Source organism: Passer domesticus, chromosome 26, assembly GCF_036417665.1.
Source record: "Passer domesticus isolate bPasDom1 chromosome 26, bPasDom1.hap1, whole genome shotgun sequence".
Lineage (NCBI taxonomy): Eukaryota > Metazoa > Chordata > Aves > Passeriformes > Passeridae > Passer > Passer domesticus.
The window spans coordinates 4,177,084-4,200,598 of record NC_087499.1 but is presented as its reverse complement, the minus strand read 5'-3'; the positions used below and the strand labels follow the sequence as shown (position 1 = coordinate 4,200,598).

General features: G+C 49.0%; 2 protein-coding genes across 2 annotated transcripts; one reads left to right on the top strand and one right to left on the bottom strand.

The window, feature by feature from the left end:
• Positions 1–4,151: 4,151 nt before the first annotated feature.
• Positions 4,152–6,217, top strand: LOC135286318 (class II histocompatibility antigen, B-L beta chain-like). The gene is given in 5 exon segments (XM_064399432.1): positions 4,152–4,199; positions 5,107–5,347; positions 5,350–5,401; positions 6,027–6,108; positions 6,209–6,217. Coding segments are annotated over 5 exon segments (432 nt in total).
• Positions 6,218–9,948: 3,731 nt separating this feature from the next.
• LOC135286393 (class I histocompatibility antigen, F10 alpha chain-like) lies at positions 9,949–23,413 on the bottom strand. Its single transcript, XM_064399529.1, has 8 exons — positions 23,258–23,413; positions 19,540–19,803; positions 11,743–12,012; positions 11,250–11,522; positions 11,065–11,172; positions 10,931–10,966; positions 10,780–10,812; positions 9,949–10,238 (listed from the first exon to the last, which is right to left on the bottom strand). The coding sequence occupies exons 1-8, from the start codon at positions 23,331–23,333 to the stop codon at positions 10,225–10,227; spliced, it is 1,074 nt and encodes a 357-aa protein (XP_064255599.1). The 5' UTR covers positions 23,334–23,413; the 3' UTR covers positions 9,949–10,224.
• Between the last annotated feature and the right edge of the window lie 102 nt (positions 23,414–23,515).

The window sequence follows — 23,515 nt, the reverse complement described above, 5'->3', positions numbered from 1 at the left end:
AGGAAAAAAACTAAATAACAATGTAATTTAGCACAAGCAAAAAACCACTGGCAGAGTGAGAAAAACCTGACACCCTGAGAAGTCTGGGTGTTGATAGTAGTCCAGCCAGATAGTGGCTGCTCCTCCTGGAGCGGCGATCTGCAGAAGGGTGTAGTTCCTTTCTGAAAATGCGGCGAAGGAGCAGCTGGGCCTTGGTTCCTGATTCCTCTGGGAAATCCAGCGAAGAAGGCTGTCTGTGGTCTCAGAAATGCTTGTTTTATGGTGGCAGGGATGCTTGGCTCCTCCCTCTGGGTGGAGCATCTCCCAATGGGATGATGTAACTAATCTTACCAGCCACAGTGAGTAATTCAATAGCCCATTAGCAGGAGATTATCTTCCTGGCAGTGTCATTGTGCTTGAAAGAGATAAGAAAAACTGCCTAACCCCCAACAGATGGCAAAAATAGAATACATGCTTATTTTACAAGCCAGGACAGCTTGTTTGTTTAAAAACCCGGGGGGTTTCTTTAATCAGTTTCTTTTCAGGTTAGGGTGAGAAACAAAAAGGTCCAAGCAGGTACGGGACAATGCTCCCATCCTTAGATGTCACTTAAGTCACTTGTTGGCTCGTGATTTTAGGGTTTTTTCTTGTAAAAACTGCAAAACTGTAAAAACCCAGGGTGCAATGCATTTCTCATTTGCATGTTGTCTCTGGTGTCACTGCCCATTCTCTTTACCCTGGAGGGCTTCCCTTGGTATCTTTTTGGCAAACGGCCAGCATCAGAGGAACAATAGTTAATCATCAGCCATTAACGGGTAATTAGAAACTTTTTCTTTGGCAACGAAACCAAAGGAGTCTGACCCGGTCTGACGTGGTTTTTTAACTCTGAAACTTAAAAAAAAATACAACTTTCTATTCATAACATTGAGAATTACCAACGATGAACTGGGTCCACTTTTCAATTTACTGAGAGGAAGCTGTGACATCAACTCTCCTAGAACTCTTACACCTGAAGCTCGTGCAGCCCTTGACAAGGTCATGGAAGCTCTCCAAAGACGACAGGCTCATCGCTGTGTTCCAGAAAAGCCTTTCTTTTTTGCAATTTTAGGAGAAAAAAATGCAACTTTGTGGTCTCATTTTTCAGTGGGACCCTTCTGAGAGAGATCCTGTGTTGATAATAGAATGGATTTTTCTTCCCTATAGGTTTCCAAAGACTATTTTTACAGTTTTAGAGATGATGGCACAAATTGTAATTAAGGCCAGAACAAGATTGTTAAGTTTAGCAGGTCAAGAATTTGCAGTTATCTATTTTCCATTGAAAAAATATTATCTTGATTGGGCAATGCAAAATTATGATGATTTGCAGTATGCATTGTTGAACTTCCCAGGTGTTTGTTCTGTTCATTACCCAGCTCACAAATTATTGCAAGCAAAATTGAGTTTTAGAGACAAACCTATGTTAAGTGAAGAACCTTTAAATGCAATAACTCTTTACTGATGGATCTGGCAAAAGTCACAAATCAGTCATAACTTTGTTGAACCAAAAAACTAATGCTTGGGAGTCAGATATTCAAACAGTAGAAGGATCTCCTCAGATTGTTGAACTTGCAGCTGTGGTTCGGGCTTTTCAGCTCTTTCCACAACCTTTTAATTTAATTACAGATTCTGCTTATGTTGCTAATGTAGTTAAAAGAATAGAAGGATGAGTTTTGAAGGCTGTTAGTAATGAGACTCTATATTGTTGGCTTTCATGTCTTTATACAACTTTGCAATACAGAACTAATCCATATTTTGTTTCTCACATCAGGCTCATTCTTCGCTTCCTGGATTTTTAGTGGAAGGAAACACGAGAGCAGACAAACTGACAATGGTTATCTCAAACACTTTGCCAAACATTTTTGAACAAGCAAAACTGAGTCATGCCTTTTTTCACCAAAATGCACAAGCACTTGTGCGAATGTTTCAAATTTCCAAAAGTCAAGCTAAAGCCATCATCAATACTTGCCCTGACTGCCAGCTTGTGCAGCCTCCTGTTTCCACAGGAGCGGTCAACCCATGAGGCTTGCAAAGCCTGCAGTTATGGCAAACAGATGTCACTAAATACCTTTCCTTTGGTAAATTTAAAAATATTCATGTCTCAGTAGACACGTTCTCTGGTGCAGTTTTTGCTTCTCTTCACACAGGTGAAACAGGTAGTCATGCCTATCACCATTTCTTGCAAGTTTTGCTTCATTGGGTGTGCCCCAAGAAGTAAAAACTGACAATGGTCCCATATGTATATCTCAAAAATTGACCACATTTTTAAAAGAATGGGGTGTTTATCACATCTTTGGTATTCCTCACTCTCTCACGAGTCAAGCAATTATTGAGAGAGTACATCAAACATAAAAACACATTCTTGATCAACAGAAGGGGGGACTAGAGGTCACACCACAGATGAGGTTGAACAAAGCTTTGTATGTTTCTAATTTTTTAAACAGTTCTGTTGCAGAACCCAACCCACCAATTTTTAGACATTTTTCAAATAACACACAGGCAAAACTGAAAGAAAATCCCCCTGTTTTAATTAGAAACCCTGATACTGGGCAAATTGAAGGTCCTTTTTGATTAATCACTTGGGGCAAAGGGTATGCTTCTGTCTCTACAAGTGCAGGAATTAAGTGGGTCCCAGCCAAAAACGTCAAACCGTATCACACCCCAGAATGTGTTGACGAGTCCAAGACCACAGAAGCAAGTACGCAGACGTGAGCCCAACAGAGGGATCACAGGTCACACCTGACATGCCTTGTTCATCGTTGGAACCTGCAAACTCTGATTTTGTACTATTTTTAAATGTGTCAGTTGTTGGTTTCATAGAGCTGATTTTTGGCAAAAGCGTGGTTTTTGCTTTGTTACGTCATAGATCCCCTCTATTGGACTTTCAAAGGTGAAATTTTATTTTTAGGTCAAAAGCAAGGTTTTCAAATTGATACATATGGGAACATTTTTTGCCAAAGATTAGCTCATGAGAAGGATGGAGCAAAATCGAAAGCTATGCTGGTGTTGGTTGGTTTTGATTGCTTCTTGTAATGCAAATTTCCTGTGGAACAACCAAAAACAAATGTTTGGGTGACCTTAGCCAAGGCTGCAGGCTCAGATACCATATGTTGGAACCAGAAAAGCCTTTCTCAACATGTCTAGTTGGTGTGCCAGTAAAGGATTTTCCTTTGATCAAAAAGCAATCTAATAGTAATCCTGGTGAAATTGACAATGGGAGCAGTCCTGTATTGAATTTGAACATTTGGGCCAAAGAACTTTCCAAAGCAGTCTCTGAACCCCAGGAATTAGAAAGCCTTGGTTCTTTAAAAATGGATTTTTGCCTTACATTTACAGCTAATGATTGGCAAGAAGGTGATCCTCCAAAGTATAATGTTACTCCTCATTATTTTGCATACAGAAATTTAAGTTTTTGGTGTAATTATTCAAACAGTTGGGATGTGCTTTCCGAGGCTGACCAATATCCACGACAATTGCCAAAAGGATATTGGTTCCTTTATGGAAATTTGGCTTGGCAAGGCATTCCATCACGCCTTGAAGGTGGCCCATGTAGCATTGGGATCCTCACTGGGATAGCCCCTACTGCTAAAGCAGTCATTAAGAAAAACATAAGGGAACGAGAACTGCTCATCATTATGATAAGACTTGTAAGAGTGATTTCATGCCTTGGAATGCTGCCAAAAGGGTTTCAGCAGGTTTGTTTTTACCCCATCTGGCTTCAGCAATGGCATTTAAACAATTAGATTGTGTTGGATGTTGGCTGAGTAAACAAACTAATGCCACATCCACTGCAATCAGTGATGTGATGACAGATGTTCATAGTGTTAGACATGCTACCCTTCAAAATAGAGCAGCAGTTGATTTTCTTTTACTGGCACATGGACATGGTTGTGAGGAATTTGAAGGATTGTGTTGTATGAACCTGTCTGATCATTCTGAATCCATCCACAAAAGTATACAAAAGCTGAAAGATTTGACAGCTCAAATTAAAGAAGATGGTGGGTCCTGGTTAGATGATTTGTTCCAAGGAGCTTTGCACCTTGGCTAAGGGAACTCTGTAAAATAGGTCTATATGTGTTGGGTGTTTTGGTGGTGATACTGTAGTAATACCTTGCATACTCTGGTGTGTGCGACGAATGATGGACAAAACTACCAAAGAAGTTTTTATCATACAAGAGACAGAGGTAGGAAATGGATTCACAGAGAGTTCTCGAAATCTCACAGAGATGATGGATGAAGGTGTAGACATGAAGGAAGGTTTTGAATTAAGACGAGATTTTTTTCTAACAATAACTTATAATTGTTATCACACATGCCCTTTGAACTGACTGGACTTCCACAGCATTAAAATTGTTGTGTTGTAAGATAGCAATGCTTGGTGCAAGCAAAAAGACGCGTTAAGTAAGTAATAAGCTGATATGTTATAGTAGAGCTACGAAACGCAAAGTAGTTAATAAATGACACGGTTATGAAGGTTTCTCTTTAGGTGAACCAAGAGGGGGAATTGTGAGAATTCATAAAATCAGAGGGTTTTGGGAAAGCTGTGAAAGGCAGGCCTCAGAGACAGCAGAACTGTGATTAGAGCTGAGCAGTGGCCATAAAATAAGTTAGCAGAAAAATTATGTAAAAAGTAGAAACGTAAGGACAAAGGAACAATGGTCTGTGTATAACACTTGTCTAGAATAACTCCCTAATCTGCAAAAAAGTATATCTAGCAAGATATTAGGAAGTTCTAAGCTTAATAATGGAGCTCTGTGCATTGTGTTTTAAGGCTTACAAACAGGTATTGCATTCGAAATAAGCAAGCATTGTTTTAACCAAAAGTACATGTGCTTATAGTGGTTGGATAGAACTACTGTCAATATGCTTCTGCTTTGTGTGATTGGTCAAAAAACTTATAAAGTAAGTTGTAACATTAAGTTCTTGGTCTGCTGCCTGGGATATGAGCTGCTGGCATCTTCCCATTGTCATAACCATGTAATGAGACTGATGCTGGAAAATAAAACAGCTCAAGACGCGTTCCTAGCGGTCCCGTCTTGTTCGTGATTTGTACATAGACTCCCAGCAAGCGATATCCCCTCTCTCTCCCAGTTCCCCCCACCTGATCCCAGTGTGTCCCTGCTCTCTCCCAGTGCCCATCCCACCGTGTCCATCTCGCTGGTGCCCTCGAGCTCCCAGCCCGGCCCCGGCCGCCTGCTCTGCTCCGTGATGGATTTCTACCCTGCCCACATCCAGCTGAGGTGGTTCCAGGGCCAGCAGGAGCTCTCTGTGCTGGCCACCGATGTGGTTCCCAGTGGGGACTGGAGCCACCAGCTGCTGGTGCTGCTGGAAACTGCCCCCAGTGTGGGGTCACCTGCAGCTGCCAGGTGGAGCACGTCAGCCTGGAGCACCCCTGAACCAGCATTGGGGCACGGGGCAAGCACTGGGGGTGCTGGGAGAGGCACTGGGATGTGCTGGGAGCAACTGGGAGAGAGTTGGAGAGAGCCTGGTTTCAACTGGGAGAGTTGCTCGTGGGTCTGGAAGGGCTGAGAAAAGGTTTGAAGGATGCTGGGGAGGGTGGGATGGGGTTGGGGGGGGGTCCTGATGGGCACTGGGAGAGAGTTTGGGGGTGCTGGGTGTAACTGGGAGGGAGTTTGAGTGAGCCTGGAGGGGCTGGAAGAAGATCAGGAATGGCAAAGCCGGGGTTGGGTTGAGGTTGGTTGTGCTGAGAAGTGACTGGGAGGGTTCTGGGTGAGTCCTGGTGAGGCTGGGAAGGGACTGGGAGAGGGTTTTGGAATCTGGCGCTGTGGAGGGCAACAGGGAGGGTGTTGTGGGATCCTGAGAGGGACAGAATGGGCTTTGGTGGGTCCTCGGGAGGCTGGGGAGGGACTGAGGGGAGGTTTCAGGGGGTGCTGGGTGGGCCGGGGGTGACTGGGAGGATGCTTGGAGGGTGCTTGGGGTGTCTGTGAGAAGTTTTGGAGGGTCCTGACCCCTGCACACCGCCAAGAGGTGCCGCTGGACACCACCCACAGCGAGATGCTGACTGGGATTGGGGGCTCCGTGTTGGGCTTCATGTTCCTGGCACTGGGGCTCAGCTTCTACCTGTGCAAAAAGGTGAGGGGGGGTCCTGGGTGTCCTGTTCGCCCTCCCCTGGAGCGTGTGTGCTCCCCCCGGGGCCCATAGCCCGGGCTCACCCCCTTTTCTCTGCCCACAGAGCTCCTGAGCCGCCGCCGGCTGCAGCCTCTCCCCGTGGCCTCGGGCCCAGCTGGGACCCCCCGCTCTGTCCCCAAGCTGATTTTGGGGGGGGCATGTGTCCCCCCAGTCCCGCTGTCACTCACAAGAGATCTTGCTAACACTTTATATGAAGTTCAGAGTTATATACTAATGCAGTACAAAATCTGGAAAATATGAAAGCTAAAACTTAAGGCATCATCTCATCACATGGCCATGGTTGTATTGTGGTCATGTCTTGGTCACAATTATCTCATGCTTATGGTCATCTCATGGTTACGGTCCTGTCATGGTCACATTCATGGTCATCTCACTGTAATGGTCATCCTATGGTCATGGTTGTGTCATGGTCATGACCATCTCATGGTTTTGTTCACCTCATGGCCATCTCATGGTGATGGTCATTTTCTGATGACCATCATCTTATTCTCATGGATATCTCACTGTAATGGTCATCTCACAGTCATGTTATGATCATGATCACACGTGGCCATGGTGTGTTGTGATCGTCTCATGGTTTTCTCTTGGTCACAATTATTACATGCTCTTGGTCATCTCACAGTCATGGTTATCTCATTGTAATGGTCACCCCATGGTCATGGTTGTGTCATGGTCATGGTCATTCCATGGTCATGATCATTTTATGATCATGTCATCTTCAACTCATTTGCCACAGTCTTATCATGGTCATCTCTCAGCTGTGGTTGGGCCATGGTTGTGGTTATCTCATGATCACAGCCATTTCTTGATCACCATAATCTGATGCTCATGGTCACCTCATGGTCATGATTGTCTCACAGCCATGGTCATGTTGTGGTCATGTCATGGTCATATCGTGGCCATGGTTCTGGTTTTGGTCATGTCACTGTAATGGTCATCTCATAGTCATGTCATGAGCATGAGCACACATGGCTGTGGTGTGTTGTGGTCATCTCATGGTCATCTCTTGGTCACACTCATCTCATGGTCACTTCATGGTCATGGTCATTTCCTGATCACCATCATTTCATGGTCATGATCGTGTCATGGTCATGTCATGGTCATGGTCATGGTCATAGTTCTGTCAAGTTGATATTACGGTCACGGTCATCTCAAGGTTATGGTTGTGTTATGCTCATTGCATGGTCATGGTCATCTCATAATCATCTTGTGGCCATCTCATGGTCACTTTCATGTCATGGTCTTGATCCTCTCATGGTCATGTTGAGGTTATCTCAGTCATGGTCAACACATGGTCATGGTCATCTCATGATCATGTCATGGTCACAATGGTCTTGTGGCCATGATTGTGTTGTGGTCATCTCATGGCCATCTCTTGGTCACAATCATCTCGTGCTCATGGTTGTCTCATTGTTATGGTCATCTCATGGTCATTACTGTATCATGGCCATGGTCATCTCTTGCTCATCTCATGGTCTTTATGGCCCCATGGCCATGGTTAAGTCATGGTTGCCTCATGACCTTGATCACCTCACAGCTGTATCATGGTCATGAAATGCTCACAGTCGTGAAATGGTCATGATCATCTTGTGGTCAGCTCATGGCCACAGTCATGTCATGGTCACGGTCATCTCCTGATCACCATCATCTCATGTTCATGGTCGTCCTTGATCACAATCATCTCATGCTCATGGTCATGGTCGTCTCATGGTCACCATCTCATGCTCATTGTCATGCTCATGGTCATGATCACCTAATGGGCATGGTCACTGTCATGGTCATCACACGGTCATCTCATGGCCAGGTCAGGATCATAGCTGAGTCATCGTCATGGCCATCTCATGGTCATGTGTACCAATGGTCAATGAAGACACATGAACCTCCTTGCTTGCTCCGAAGATCATTTATTGTAACAAACTGAGCCTTTTTATACTTGAAACTTTGTGGAAATTGGAAAAACAGAAACTTCCAAAGACACTGAAAGATTTGATCTGCAGCCTCAGAAGAAGCTTAGATTGATGTAAAAATACAATACACAGATATTAAGCAGAAAAATCATAAACTTGTATTTCTATAGTTATAGGTGAGAATATGCCTTAAGTAAGTAAGAAACTGTATTGGGTAAGACAGTGAAGGGTTTATAATGTGGGGGTGTGATTGTATGGAAAAAGCCAAGAGTTTAAAAAAGTTGTGACAAAGCATATGTGTGCCTGTGAGTTAGAAGCCCATTGGATAAAAGTATCTGCAGTGCAGCAGAAGTAAGTAAAGGTGATAGGTTAGAAAAGTAAAATAAACCCTGTGGCAACTGTCTATTGGTTAAAAAAGTTATATATTGCCTTGTAACAAAGAAACTTGTGATTACTCTTGAGCTATGGCTGAAAGCTTGCTCCTCTAAAATGTCACAGCCTCCGAGGCTGATATTTATCTGAGCAATAAATCGTTCTTAGCTTGAAAATAGTCCCATCCCTTTATTTCTAGTGGTCACAATGATAAAACTTAACCCAAACTTAAGCAAGTTTAACCCAAACTTAAACAAAATTAGCACGCAGTGGCTGCCTGTTACTGCGGTGTTGCTGTTGACACGTTCCTTGACACAATCAGCTCTCTGATCATGTGGTTCATGCATCTCCCCAACCAATCATTGTCTCACACACAAGGTGACCACCAACCCACTCTCTGGCCATCCAAACACAGCTGAACCTTCCTAGAGTGAACAGAAGTGAACAGGATTGAACAAAGGGGGGGAAAGGTCCTTGTTCTGTAAGGCTTATTTCCCACAGTTGTGGTCATCACCATCACCTTATGGTCATGGTCATCTCACAGTCACCTCATGGTCACAATTGTCTCACAGCCATGGTTGTGCCATGATCATCTCATGGTCATGATCACGTCATGGTCTTGATCACCATGTAGCCATGGTGTGAGACGATTGCGGTCATCTCATGGTCACCTCTTGGTCAAGATCATGTCATGGTCACAGTCATGGTCATCTCAAGGCCTTCATCATTTCATGGCCATGGTGGTGTCATGGTAATCTCATGGTCATCCCTGTCATGATCACCTTATGGTCATCACATGGTCATGGTCATGTCATGGTCATTTCCGGATCACCATCATCTTATGCTCAGGGTCGTCTCACTGTAATGGTCATCTCACGGTCATGTCATTGTCACTTTACGGTCATCTCATGGCCACGATCACATCAGGGTCACCTCAAGGCCGTGGTTGTGCTATGGCCAACCCATAGTCATCTCTTGGTCCAAACCATCTCATGGTCTGGGTTGTGGTTGTGTCATGGTCATCTCATGGTCATGGTCACAGTTGTGGTCATCCCATGGTCATAGTCATCTCAGGGTTGTGTCACTCATGGTCACTCTCATGGCCATTTTGTCCTCGTGTCATGGCCAGGGAGCCCCTCCGAGATCTCGAGCCCTGATTTTGGGACACTCAAGGACCACTGGGGACAACAAGGCCTGGCCTGACCCCTCCCCCCATCGCACTTCCCCTCCAGGAGCCCAACACAGCCAAACCCTCCTGGGGACACCTCGGACATGGGGCACGGAGCGGGAAATTAATCCCAGGGGAGGAGCAGGGTGTGGCTGGCAAGTCCCCATTCTGCTCCTGGTGTTCCCATCCCAGTCCTGGTGTTCTCATCCTGCTCCTGGTGTTCCCATCCCAGTCCTGGTGTCCCCATCCCAGTCCTGGTGTTCCCATCCCAGTCCTGGTGTCCCCATCCCTGCTCCCAGTGACACCATTCCCATTCCTGGCTCCCAGAGATGAACTGCCAGACACTGGAGGAGGGAACCTGAATTTATTGCCCAAAGCAGGATAATTTCACACCAGAAGTGAAGCATTGGGAATATTTGTGGTTCTTGCCTTCAAAACACTGGAAAACAGGAAACTGATCCGTTAGCAAGAGCTGTGGGGTGGGTGGGAGCAGTGGGATGAGCTCTGATCCATTAGCAAGAGCTGTGGGTGAGAGCAGCGGGATGAGCTCTGCTGGCAGCTCTCAGCTTTCCTGGGAAGAGGGAAGGGGCTAGATCCAGCTCTGTGGATTGCTCAGGCGGTGATTCCTGTCGGGATGAGAGAGGGTCACAGTGTCACCCTGTCCCTGTCCCCATTCCACAGGATGAACCTGGCTGAAGCCCATGGAGAGGAGGAGCTGCTCTCCTGACCGCACCCCAATCCTGCTGCAATCCTGCTCCATCCATCCCACCTGATCCCACTCCACCCACTCTGCCCCAACCCTGATCCATCCATCCCAACCTATTTCACCCCATCCATCCTGCCCCAATTCTTCTCTGGAGACCCAACTGATCCTGCTCCATTTCATCCCACCTGATTCTTGTCTGGAATCCCTTCCTGATCACACTCCATCCCCTCCCACCAGATTCTTGTCTGGAATCCCTCCCTGATCCCACTCCATCCATCCCACACCAATCCTGCTCCATCCATCCCTCCTGATCCCGCTCCAGAATCCAGCCCCAATCCCACTCTACAATTCCACCTGATCCTGCTCTGGACCCTGCTCTGATCTGGAATCCCTCCCTGATCCCAGTCCATCCATCCTGCCCTGATCCCCCTCTGGAATCCCACCCCGATCCTGCTCCCTACCTGTGGTCAAGCCGTTGGTTCCCACGTCCTTTCCTGCAGAAAGAGAAAATCCATGAGATTCCAGCGCAGATCACACACAGGGATTAACCCCAGGATCCATCCTGGAATCTGCACAGAGGGGATCCAGAGCTGGATCCACCACTGAACTCACCGGCTGCCGGGCTGTATCCTTTCCTGTCCCTCCTCCCTGTGGAAACAAAGTGGGATCAGCGTCGGTGGCACAGGATTCCCAGAATGGCACCGGGTGGATCCGTGCCCCTTCCCGACCCCCATCCCGTGTGTTACCAGACTGGAGCCTCCAGACAGCGAATCCGATGAGGACGGTGAGGATGAGGATGGCAGCGATGACGGACACAGCGACCACCACGGTGAGATTCCCACCAGATGTCGGCTCTGGAAACACGGGACAGTGAGGAGGGGGAGAGGAATCCCCATTTGGGAATTCCTAATTCCCACACTCCCAGCCTCACCCCATGCGAAGATCCCGGGCTCCAGCATTCCAGGATGATCCACCCTGCACCGGTACAGCTCCCGCTCCTCCGGCAGCGCCTCGATCCTGGCCCAGGTGTGGAAGGTGCCGTCGCTGTTGGGAACGATCCCGCCCCACTCCGGCCCCTGATCCAAGGTATCATCCCCCTTCATCCAGCTGACTGCGATGGTGCTGGGGTAGAATCCGTACGCGTGACAGGACAGGATCAGCGTCCCGTGTTCCTCTTTTCCAGACACATGGACATCAGGGGGCTCTGGAATGGGATAATGGTGGAATTCACGCATAGAGTTCCATGGGAATGGGACTGGGGTGAGATCTGCCCATGAAATTCCCCAAGAATATGATTAGGGTGAGCTCTGCCCATGGAATTCCCACTGGAATGGGATTGGAGTGAGCTCTGCCCATGGAATTCCCACTGGAATTAGTGTTCCCAAGTCCTCCATTCCCATTTACCCACAGACTTCTGCTCCCACCTTTGCGCTCCAGCTCCTTCTGCCCACATCTGACATATTTCCGGAGCCATTCTGGGCAGGTATGCTTCAGGTAATTCATCCGTGCCTCAGCCACGGTCCCCTCCCAGTGTCTCCTGGTGATCTCAGCACCACTGTCGGCTGCCACGAATCTCCCGGATTCCAGGTCAAAGGAGATGAAATCCCGCCCGTCGTAGCCATCCTGACTGAATCCACGGACGCTCCCATCGGACAGCAGGTCACAGCCATAAACTCGCAACCTCGTGTGGAGACCTGGGGGGATTGCACCCACAGAGACCCATGGAATTGTGTCCCAGCCCCACAGAGCCCCATTCCAGCCCCATGGAAGCCCAGAGTCTGATGGACACCCACAGGGCCTCATTCCAGCCCCTTGGAGACCCATGGATTGGAAGGGGCTAACAGCGGGCCTGTTAGCTAAAGGAGTGAGAAGCTGAGAAGCAAGAAGAAGCTGAGAAGGAGCTCTCTCCAAGACTGCAACCAAGGAGACCAAGAGAAGTGAGGAAATGAATAAAGATAAGAAGAGAACTCTGCAGCTGGATGAAATATTTTTAGAAAGTTAGCTGAAGTCACTGTAACTTTCACCAATGGTGATATGTTGATTTATTGTGGCCAACAGTTAGGGTACAAGTAGTATAAACAATTAGGAAGTGTATAAAAGATCAGCCATGTTCAATAATAAAGAGTTGCCATCTGAGACTGCTTGTGGTCTCTGCTTTGTGTTGTGACCACCTCTATGACATCCGGTGGCCAGCGAGTGAAACAATAACTGAACAACACACTTGGTCTGGACCTGTAGTATTGCATTTTATTTAAGTGATATGCTCTGTCTCACCCCTCCAAAATGTATGGTATATCCCAAGCCTGTGGTCCTGCCCTGAACCATCATGTATCTGTAATCCCATTGGCACAAGTCTGATTCCACGCCCATTTTCATTCTCCCTCTTAAACCATGGAAGTGAGATCAGGCGTTCTCTTAGCCTTTCTCCTCCCTTAGCCCCTTTTTCTCCCCTCTTGGCCCTTCCCTAGGCTCTCCTTTTCCCTCTCCCGCTCCCTCCCCCTTTCCCCTTCCCCCTCAGTAACCACCATGCTCCCAGGGACGGGACCCCCAATAAACCCTCTTCTAATTAGCACCCTCAAAAGCCGTGTGGAGTCTCCTTGCCTGCCTGCTGCTGCAACGAACTCACAGCCTAGGGGACCCTCCGAGGACACCTCGGTGCCCCCCCAAAACAAACTACTACATGGACCCATACGGGTCCTAGCGACTGGAAACCGTGACCCACTGGGATGTAGAGGGGGAGGCGGCGTTGGTGCAGCTGAGAGTGGCGGGTTGAAGCCACAGGGGGGTCTGGACCTGATTTCCTCCTATCAAGATGCCTGGAAGCAGGTGAGCCACCAACTAGTAATAATGGGAATACTTTATCTAAAGAGGAAGAGACTGTTTTGGCTACATGGAAAGTTTTGTTAAGGAAAAAGGGAATTAGGATTTCAGACTATGCCCTTCGTAGTATATTGCTGTGGGCTAAATCACAGGGTTTTGGCACTGATCCTGATACAGTATTTAGTGTTAAAGCATAGAAAAGAGTCAGGGACAGACTGTGGGAAGTCATCCGAGCAGGAGATAAAACTGTTGTCGATTTAGCTGTTACTTGGGGATCACTTTTTGAGGCATTAAAGGAATGGAAAACAGAGCGAGAACAAGCAGAGCGGGATGCGGACGAAGAATCGGGGTTGATAACAAAAACTGACAGGGGGGATGAGGCAGACGGGGCCTCTGATGGGGAACTTGTTGAATCCATCCTTGAAGAAGGTGCAGGTGCCATGGAAGTTACCAGGCCGGCTGCCAAAGATTCTGGGAAAGCTGCCAGAGCTTCTGGGCTGGATACTACAGCTTCTGGGAAAGCTGCCAAAGCTTCTGAGAAAGCTTCCTAGACTTCTGGGAAAGCTGCCATAGTGTCTCCTTATCAGACTCCTAAACCTCTTTATCTCATATCTGCAACAGCAGCTCGGAATGGCGACTGTATACACTACACCACTACACCAGTTAGCTGAAATGTCTTTAGCAGAGAGAAACCCAGCCCTCTGCCCCTCTGCTTCCGTCTGCTCTAGCCCAGCCGTCTGCCCCCGGCTCCCCTCTGAGCTGCGTGAACAATCTGCAAGGTCGTACCCTCTGCTACCTGACAGTGACAGCGAATCAAGTAAAGAGTAACACCAGATTGGGGCAAGGAACTGTTGACAGTTCACCTTCTAATAGCTCTAGCCCTACTGCCCCATGGACTTTGCCTCCATCTCAAGTCACTGTGCTTCCTTGACAGCCTCAGGGGTTTTGGGAATTTGTTAGGAAGAAAGCAGCTGAAGAAAAGAATTGGGACATGATAGAAAAATTAGGTGCTCCAAGAGTACCTCAGGAGCAGAGTATTAATGCAAATGTTGCCTGTGATAACCCAATGGCTTTTCCAGTTTTTAAAGCAGCTCTTGGAACAGGGCAGGATGATAGTCATCACGTCTTTGCCTGGAAGGTTGTGCAAGATCTCCAATTGAAAGTGGCTCAGTATGGTATTAATTCCCCTGAGGTAATGCAATTAATATGTGTAATTAATGCAGATATGCTTTTACCTTATGACATCATGCTTCTTGCTATAATTTTGTTCCAACCAGTACAATACAGTGTATTTCGAGATACTTGGATGCGAATGGCTGAGCGCACAGCTTCAACAAATATGCAGCTGCCTCAACACACCCCTCGTCATGCTGTGGGTGTTGATGCCTTATTGGGCACTGGGCCTTTTGCTAACCCAGATTTACAGGCAAGGTGGGATCCTTCAATTTTGGCACAAGTTCAGCAAATTGGCATGAGTGCTTTAATTAAAACAATGGAAATGGCACCTCCAAAACAGAGATCTGTTACTATACAACAAGGGATGAGAGAACCATTTTGGCAATTTGTGGAAAAGCTTGCTGCAGCTCTTGAAAAACAGGTAGATGATGAACCTTTGCAACACAGATTGTGTATACAATTGGCTAAAGAAAACACAAACCCAGACTGTAGAAAAATTATTGACATCTTACCTGGGGAACCCACACTGCCTGAAATGATTATGGCTTGCTCGAAAGTTGGTTCAGTGGAGCATAAAATGGCAGCTCTTGCTGCGGTTCTAAGACCTCCATCAAAATGCTATAGTTGTGGACTGCAAGGGCACGTAAGGGCACAGTGTAATACCCAGAAAATAACATCTAAGTCAACTGCAAGCAGTGATGTTGTGTGAAATCATTGTGCTACATTTGGGCACTATGCTAAACAATGCAGGAGTAAATATCATGCAAATGGTCAGCTGCTGCAGGGAAATGGGAGGAAGAGCGCGAAGGGGTGCGTGGGAACACAAATACCCCAACAACCACAGCAGCAATTATGGCCTTCCCAGCACTGCAAAGCTGCCCATTTGCGAACAATACTCAGGGGCAACAAGTGGGTCCGCAGGGATTGATATACCCACCGCCGACACAGAAACCATTTTGGCAAAAGGAATACGCAAAGTGCCCCTCAATGCCTATGGTCCAATAGGACGGGGGTTGAGTGCATTTTTGATAGGGAGATCAAGTACTACACTTAGAGGTATTCATGTGCATTTAGGACTTATTGATGTTGATTATTTAGGACAGATTCATGCTATGGTATCAAGTGATGACCCCCCTGTCACAATTCAGAAAGGATCTTGCATTGATCAACTTGTACTTTTTGTGAGTTCTGTTCCAAATACAGTGGACCAAAATCGCAGCACAGGAAGTTTTGGATCAACAGGGGTACCTCAAATGGTCTGGACTGAGAAAGTAACAGAGGATCGTCCAGAAAAGACATGCATACTCACAGCCAGTGGATGTCATCCAGGAACCATATCAGTAACAGGTTTGATTGACACTGGAGCAGATGCCACAATATTCTCATGACTTTGCTGGCCTCAATCATGGCCTCTCATTCATGCATGGTTTGGACTTTTGGGGTTGGGTGGTGCTACAACAGGTGGTTTGTCAGCCATTGTAATTAATGTGAAACATCCTCATGGCCAGCAAGCTAACATCAGACCCTATGTTGCTGATGCTCCTCAAAGTTTATGGGAACAAGATTGCTTATCTCAATGGGGTGACAAAATTACTACGGATTTTTAATAGGGGCACTGTGATGCAGGGCAATGAACATCCAGTTGTAGCCTTGACATGGTTGACAGATAAACCTGTCTGATTTGACCAGTGGCCCCTTACTACTGAAAAGCTTACTGCCCTGCAAGAACTGGTCATAGAACAATTGCAAGCAGGACATATTGAAGGATCATTCAGCCCCTGGAATACCCCTGTTTTTGTAATAAAAAAGAAATCAGGAAAATGGAGACTTTTACATGATTTATGACAGATAAATGCTGTAATGGCAACAATGGGAGCTTTACAACCAGGCCTTCCTACACCTACAATGATTCCACAGGAATGGCAGATAGTTGTCACTGATATGTAAGATTGTTTCTTCACTATTCCATTGGCTGAGCAAGACAAAGAAAAATTTGCTCTTACTGTGCCTTCCACAAATCATGCTGAACCCAATAAAAGATATCAATGGCGGGTACTTCCCCAAGGCGTGGAAATTCACCAACTATTTGTCAATGGTTTGTGGCACAGGCCTTGTCAAAAGTGTGGGAGCAATTTAATAACTGCTACTGTTATCATTACGTGGATGATATCTTGTTAGCATCTGACAACAAACAACAGTTGTCAGCTCTTAAACAATGTGCTGTGACAAATTTGAAAGCTTTTGGTCTGATCGGAACATATACCTTGGAAATATCTAGGTATGTTGGTGACTAACACGCAAGTTACACCTCAACCTGTGAAATCTAGACGTTGATGTTATAACTGTTACCAATGTACAGAAATTTGTTGGTTTAATAGGTTGGATTCGATCATATTTAGGCATAACCAATCGTCAGATGCAATCATTGTTTGATTTGCTCTCAGGTATCACTTCCTCTACTGATGAGAGGCAATTGACCCCAGCAGCAAAAAAGACCCTAGAAGAAATTGAATTTGCCTTAGCACACAAATTTGTTATCAGAATAGATACCTCTGTTGGTGTTCAATTGTTTATTTTCAAAGACCATGAAATACCATGTGGAATACTGTGTCAATGGAGTGATAATTGGGAAGAACAACTGCATATTTTGGAATTTTATCTTTCAGATATCGGAAAACAGCACCAGGACTTCATGAGTTTTTTGCAGGTATTACCATCCAAGGCCACAGGCACTGTCATGAGATTTTGGGACACAACCCTGTGATCATTGTGATACCTGTACAACAGTGGTGTTTTGAATGGTGCTTTCAAAACAATCATGAGTTACAATCTACCTTATCTTGTTTAACAGGCCAAATAAAATACCATTTGCCTTCTCATCCTGTTCTAAAACTGACCAAAGAGATTCCTTTTGAAGAGAAACAAATTTGTTCTCCTGTTCCAGTGGAAGGTATAACAGTTTTTACAGATGGATCAGGGAAAACTGGAAAAGCAGCCGTGGCTTGCAGAAAGGATGATCACTGGCAATATGAGACAATGATTCAGCAGGGAACGCCTCAATTGGTTGAACTTTGTGCTGTTCTTTTGGCTTTCACCTTATTTCCTGATTCTCTAAATATAGTTACTGATTCTATCTATATTGCCAATTTGGTTAAGCATTTAGATCAAGCAGTGTTTTATAATATTCAAGAGAAACCACTGTTCACTATGTTAGTGAAGTTATGGACATTCATTGGTCCTTGAAAACATCCTTTCATCATTGTGCTTATTCTCAGCCACACATCATTACCTGGAATTTTTGTTGAAGGCAATGCCTATGTAGATTCTCTAGTGGCTGCTGCTGCAATCAAAACTGTACCTAATGTGTTGCAGCAGGCAATTTTATCTCATCCATTTTTTTCATCAGAGTGCTCAAGCTTTACAGCAGCAATTTAAATTGTCTCCTGGTGAAGCAAGATCAATTCTTTCTTCTTGTCCTGACTGTCACATGACTCATGTCAATATTATGGTACCAACCCTAGGGGTCTTTCCACCTTAGAGGAATGGCAAACTGATGTTACAAAAATCCCAGAATTTGGTCACTTTAAGTATGTTCATGTTATAGTTGATACAGTTTTCTCATGCAATGATTGCTTCAGCATTTACAGGAGACAAAACTCGTGATGCCATTCATCATTTTTATCCTGCTTTTTCTATCCTAGGTGGTCCGTGTGACATAAAAATGGATAATGGGCCAGCATGTGCTTTGCAGAAAATGCAAGCACTCTTTTGTGCTTGGGGCATTGAGCATTCAACAAGTATTCCACATGTCCCCACAGGCTAAGCAATCATTGAAAGGGCTCATGGTCTTCTTAAACATCAGGTTCAAAAACAAAAAGGGGGAATGCAACAGGAATGACCTCAAGTGAGATTAGATGAAGCTGTTCATGTGCTAAACTTTATGTGTCCCCTACCTGACTCACAGTTATCTCCAATTTTTTACCATTTTTTCTCTTTGAATTCTAAGCAACCAGATTTCCGTAGAAATGTCAAGGTATGGGTCAAGGATTTACTTACTGGTATGTGGTCTGGTCCAGTGGAGCTAATAACCTGGGGATGGGGCTATGCTTGTGTTTTGACAGATAATGGTCCTCGATGGGTTCCTGCTCGCTGTGTTAAACCCTATCTGGAGCGTGCAGGCAGGGACAGCATGGATGGTTCTGCAGCTGAAGCAGAACGCACAGATAACACTGGCTAAGGCCCCATAACAGGATATGTACCTCACAAATTTTTATGTGCCTTCATAGTAATTAAAGAGTGTGGTTTTGGTTTGCACCGATCAAGACAATGCAGGTTTTTGGAACCTTTAGTTCTAGTATTCCTGCATCTCTTTTTGAGCACTTGGGGCAGTTATAGTTTAAGGTTTGAGTATTAGACATATAACTTTACAGGACAGAGTAGTTAAGAAATTGAAAAGCACTTATAGATGGATGAACGATGGGAATGATTGTATTAAGAATGGGAATGTTAATTTTGTTGATGGTTGTGATTGATGTTTTTTGTTTCCCCCGTCTGCTTGGATTTTTGCAAAGGGCCCTGCAAAAATCCATAGCAGCTGTGTTGACAGTTCAAAATCAAAAAGGGGAATTGTGGAAGGGGCTAACAGCAGGCCTGTTAGCTAAAGGAGCGAGCAGAAGCTGAGAAGCAAGAAGCAGCTGAGAAGGAGCTCTCTCCAAGGCTGCAACCAAGGAGACCAGGAGGAGTGTGGAATTGAATAAAGATAAGAAGAGAACTCTGCTGGACATAGTATTTTTAGAAAGTTAGTTAAGTCACTGTAACTTTTCACCAATGGTGTTATGTTGATTTATTGTGGCCAATAGTTGGGGTAGAAAAAGTATAAACAATTAGAAAGTGTATAAAAGGTCAGCCATGTTCAATAATAAAGAGTTGCCATCTGAGACTGCTTGTGGTCTCTGCTTTGTGTCGTGACCACCTCGACACTGACACATGAATCCACATGCCAACCCCATGGATCCCAACCCAGCCCCACAGATGCTATCCCAACACCATGGATCCAATTCCAGACCCATGGATCACAAGCTATCCCATCCCAGCTTAATGGATTCCCATTTCACTTCCTTGGAGCGCTGTGAATCCGTATCTGAGACCTACAGTTCCCATTCCAGCCCCACAGATCCCATCCCAGCCCCACAGATCCCATTCTGGCCCCAGCTCCCCCCACTCACCCCCGCTCTGGTTGTACCGTTCCTGCAGTGTATCCAGGTTCCTGGCAGCCACATGCTGATTCTTCTCACAGATCTGGGTCTGCTTCTCCCAATATTCCTGCTCGACTCCATCCTTTATCCACTGCGTCAGCGGCTCCATGCGGCCCCGCTCGCTGTCGTAGCGCATGAAGGGGATCCCATCCAGGTACCCAGTGGACATGAACTGGGGGATCCCCGGGCTGGGCTCTGACACTGCCACGTACAGGTAACGCAGGGAGTGGAGAACTGGGGGGACACGGAGATTTGGGGGGGTTGAGGGGGTCATGGATCAATGAAAGGGGAACTGGGAGAGCTGGGAAGGGGTTTGGGGATCCTGGGGCCAAGGAAAGGGCGTGCAGGGTGGGATGGACAGGAAAGGGCCTGCAGGGGGTCCTGGTGTCCAGGAATGGGGGCTCAGGGGGTTCCAGGGTTATGGAAGGGGGGGTTCAGGGACTGGGAGAGTTGGAATGGGGGTTCCAGGGGATCCCTGTGCCCAGGAAAGGGAGTCCAGGAGTCCCCAGTGCCAAGGAAAGGGGTCACAAGGTGGGCAGACCTGGGAATGGGAGTCTTGGGGGTCCTTGATGCAGAGGAAAGGAGGGGCCCCGCTGCGACCCCCCTGAGACCCCTTGGACCCTCTGGGAACCCATTTTGGGAAGGGGCGGGAGTGGAAATGGAAGGACACAGAGAATTGGGAGATCTGAGGGGTCCAAAGGTCAAGGAAAAGGTCCAAAGGGTCTGTGAAATGAGGGATGCTCGAAAAGGGGGGGCAGGGGGTCCCAGAGCACTGACAGGGGTGTGCGGGGGTCCCAGTCTGGGATAAGGGAGTTCACGGGGTTCCTGTGCCATGATTTGGGGTTCAAAGGGATCTTGACCCCCAGGAATGGGAGATCCAGTGGGTCCTGGTGCCAGATAAGGGGTTGCAGGGGGGTCCCGGTGCCAGAAAATGAATCTTCATGGGGGTCCCCATGTCCAGGAATGGGGTTGCAGGGGGGTTTCCCTGCTCAGGAATGGGGGTTCAGGGGGTTCTCTTTCCAAAATTCGGGATTCAAGTGGGTTCTGGTGCTCGGCAATGGCGGTTCAGGGGGGTCCAGGTGCCAGATAAGGGAGTACACACCCAGTGCCCAGAAATGGGTGCTCAAGGGGGTGCCCGTGCTCAGGAATGGGGGCTCAGTGGATTCTGATGTCTGAGAATGGTGGTTCAGGGGGATCTCCTGCCCAGGAATGGGGGTTCAGGGAGGTTCCCTGCCAGGAATGGGGTTCTGGGGAGTCCCGGTGTCAGATGAGGGGGTACAGGGAAATTTGGGAGATCTGGGGGTGCAAAGATGAAGGAAAAGAGTGGGTCTGGCATCTGGGAAGGGGGGGAGGGGGGGGGGAGGGGGGCAGGGGGTCCCAGAACACCTCAAGGGGTCCAGGAGGGGCTCCCAGTCCCGGATAAGGGGGTGCAGAGGGGTCCCCATGCCCAGGAACGGAGACTCAGGGGGTCCCTGTGCCCAGGAAAGGGGGGTGAGGGCAATGGGGGGTGAGGGGGTCCCTGTGCCCAGGAAAGGGGGGTGAGGGCAATGGGGGGTCAGGGGGTCCCTGTGCCCAGGAAAGGGGGTGCACGGGGCCCCGGTGGTGAGGAAGGTGGTGGGTGCGGGCTGGGGAAGGCAGGAGTGGGGGCCCAGGGGGGGCCGGGGTCAAGGAAAAGGGGGGACTGGGGTCTCTGAGAGGGGGAGGGCCGGGAAAGGGGTGCAGGGGGGCATTGGTGCTGGATGAGGGGTGCAGGGGGATCCCTGTGCTGGATAAGGGGTGCAGAGGGGTCCTGGTGCATGAGAATGGAGGGTTTGGGAGGGCTCCAGTCCTGGATAGGGGGGTTCAGGGGGGTCCTGGTGCAGCGGAACGGGGGTTCAGGGGTCCCGGTGCTGCATAAGGGGATGCAGTGGGGTCCCGGTGCCCCAGAACTGGAGTTCAGGGGGAGTCCCTTCCCAGGAATCGAGATTTAGGGGTGTCCTAGTGCCAGAGAATGGCCTGGCTGGGATCCGGTGCTGGGGAAGGGGGTGCAGGGGGTCCCTGTTCACAGGAATGGGGGACTTGGGGGGTTCCTGGTGCAGCAGAATGGGGGTTCAGGGGGTCCCGGTGCCTGATAGTGGGATGCACTGGGGTCCTGGTTCCCAGGAAATGGGGTTCAGGGGGTTCCCTTCCTGGGCTCTGGGGTTCAAGGGGTCCTGGTGCCTGAAAACTGAGGTTCAGGGAGTCCCAGTGCCCAGAAATTGAGGTTTAGGGGGTCCCTGTGCTGGGTAAGGGGACGCAGTGGGTCCCGGTGCTCAGAAATGGGGATCAGGGGGGTCCCATGCCTGGGAATGAGGGTTCAGGGGGCGTCCCGGTGCCCAGAAATTGGGGTTCAGGGGGTTTTCCGTGCCCAGGAATGGGGGTGCAGGGGGTTCCAGGCTCCAGATAAGGGGTGCAGGGGTTATCGGGGCTGGGGAAGGGGGCACAGGGGGGCTCCTGTGCCCCGAAATGAACGTTCACGGGGGTCTCTGTGCCCAGGAAGGGGGATCCGCCTGGAAATGGAAGTTTGGGGGTGTCCCTGTGCCCCGGGAATTGCGGCTCAGGGGGGTCCCGGAGCCGGGGCAGTCCCCGGTCCCCGGGCGGATCCCGGTGCCGCAGCTTGGGAGACGCCAAAGTGACCGGGGCAGTGCGGGGAGGGGGAGCGGACAGAGGAAACCCTGGGAATGCCCCTGAACCCCCCCGGGACCTGCCAGGACCCCCCGCAGGGGGTGGAGAGCTGGGGGGATGCAGAGACTGGGGGGTCTGGGGGCGTCCAAGGCTCGGGAAGGGAACGGGGAGAGCCGGGAAGGGTCCAAGGTTCAAGGACGGGACTGGGAGAGGCGGGATGGGGGATCCAGGGGGTCCCTGTGCCCATCAAAGCGGGTCCAGGGGTCCCCGCTGTTGAGGCAAGTGGGGTCTGGGAGCTGGGAAAGGCAGGAATGGGGCTCCAGGGGGTCCCTGGATGACGGAAAGGGGGGGCTGGGGCTGGGAGAGGCGGGCGGGTCCCGGGGACGCAGCTTGGGAGACGTGAAAGCGAGACGGGGAAAAGGGGAACTGCAGGGAATTCATCTGGATCCCACTGGATCCTCGCTGAGACCCCCTGGGACCTCGAGGGACCCTCCGGGACCGCCTGGAACCCCTTCCAGGAAGCGCCGGGAATGGAGAACTGGGAGAACGCAGAAATTTGGGAGATCTGGGGGTCCAAGAGCCGAGGAAAAGGGCGGGTCTGGGGTCTGGGAAGGGCGGGATGGCCGGGAATGGGGGTGCAGGGGGTCCCAGAGCACTGACGGGGTGCGGGGGGACCCCAGCCCCGGATATGGGGGGGCAGGGGAGTCCCAGTGCCCAAGAAGGGGGGTTCAGGGGGTTCCCGTGACGGGGAATGCGGGTTCAAGGGGAGTTTCCCTCCCGGAATTCGGGGTTCGGGGGGGGTCCCTGTGCCACATAAGGGGGTACAGGGGGGTCGGGGTGGCCGGAAATGGGGGTTCAGGGGGGTCCCGATGCCAGGTGAGGGGGTACAGGGGAGTCATGGTGCTGGGGAAGGGGATTGAGGGGGGTCACAGGACCCAAAGTGGGGGTTCAGGGGGGTTCCCGGTGCCCGGAAATGTAAGTTCCGGGGGTCCCGGTGCCCGGGAATTGCGGTTCAGGGGGTCCCGGTTTCGGGGGTCCCACTCACCTTTGGTCGCGCCCCCCGGGTTCCCCAGGAGCCCCAGGAGCCCCCAGAGCAGCCCCAGCCCCAGCGCTGCAGCCATCGCAGCCGTCCCCGATCGCGGCCGTGGCGCAGCTCGGGAGACGCGAAAGCGAAAGTGCCCGGGGAGCGCGGGGGGAGGGAAAGGAGGAGGGGAAAGGGGGAATTCCGGGGGATTCACCTGATCCCCTCCTGGCACCCCTCGGGAACCCTCGGGGATCCATCCGGGTCCCAGTGCCCGGGAAT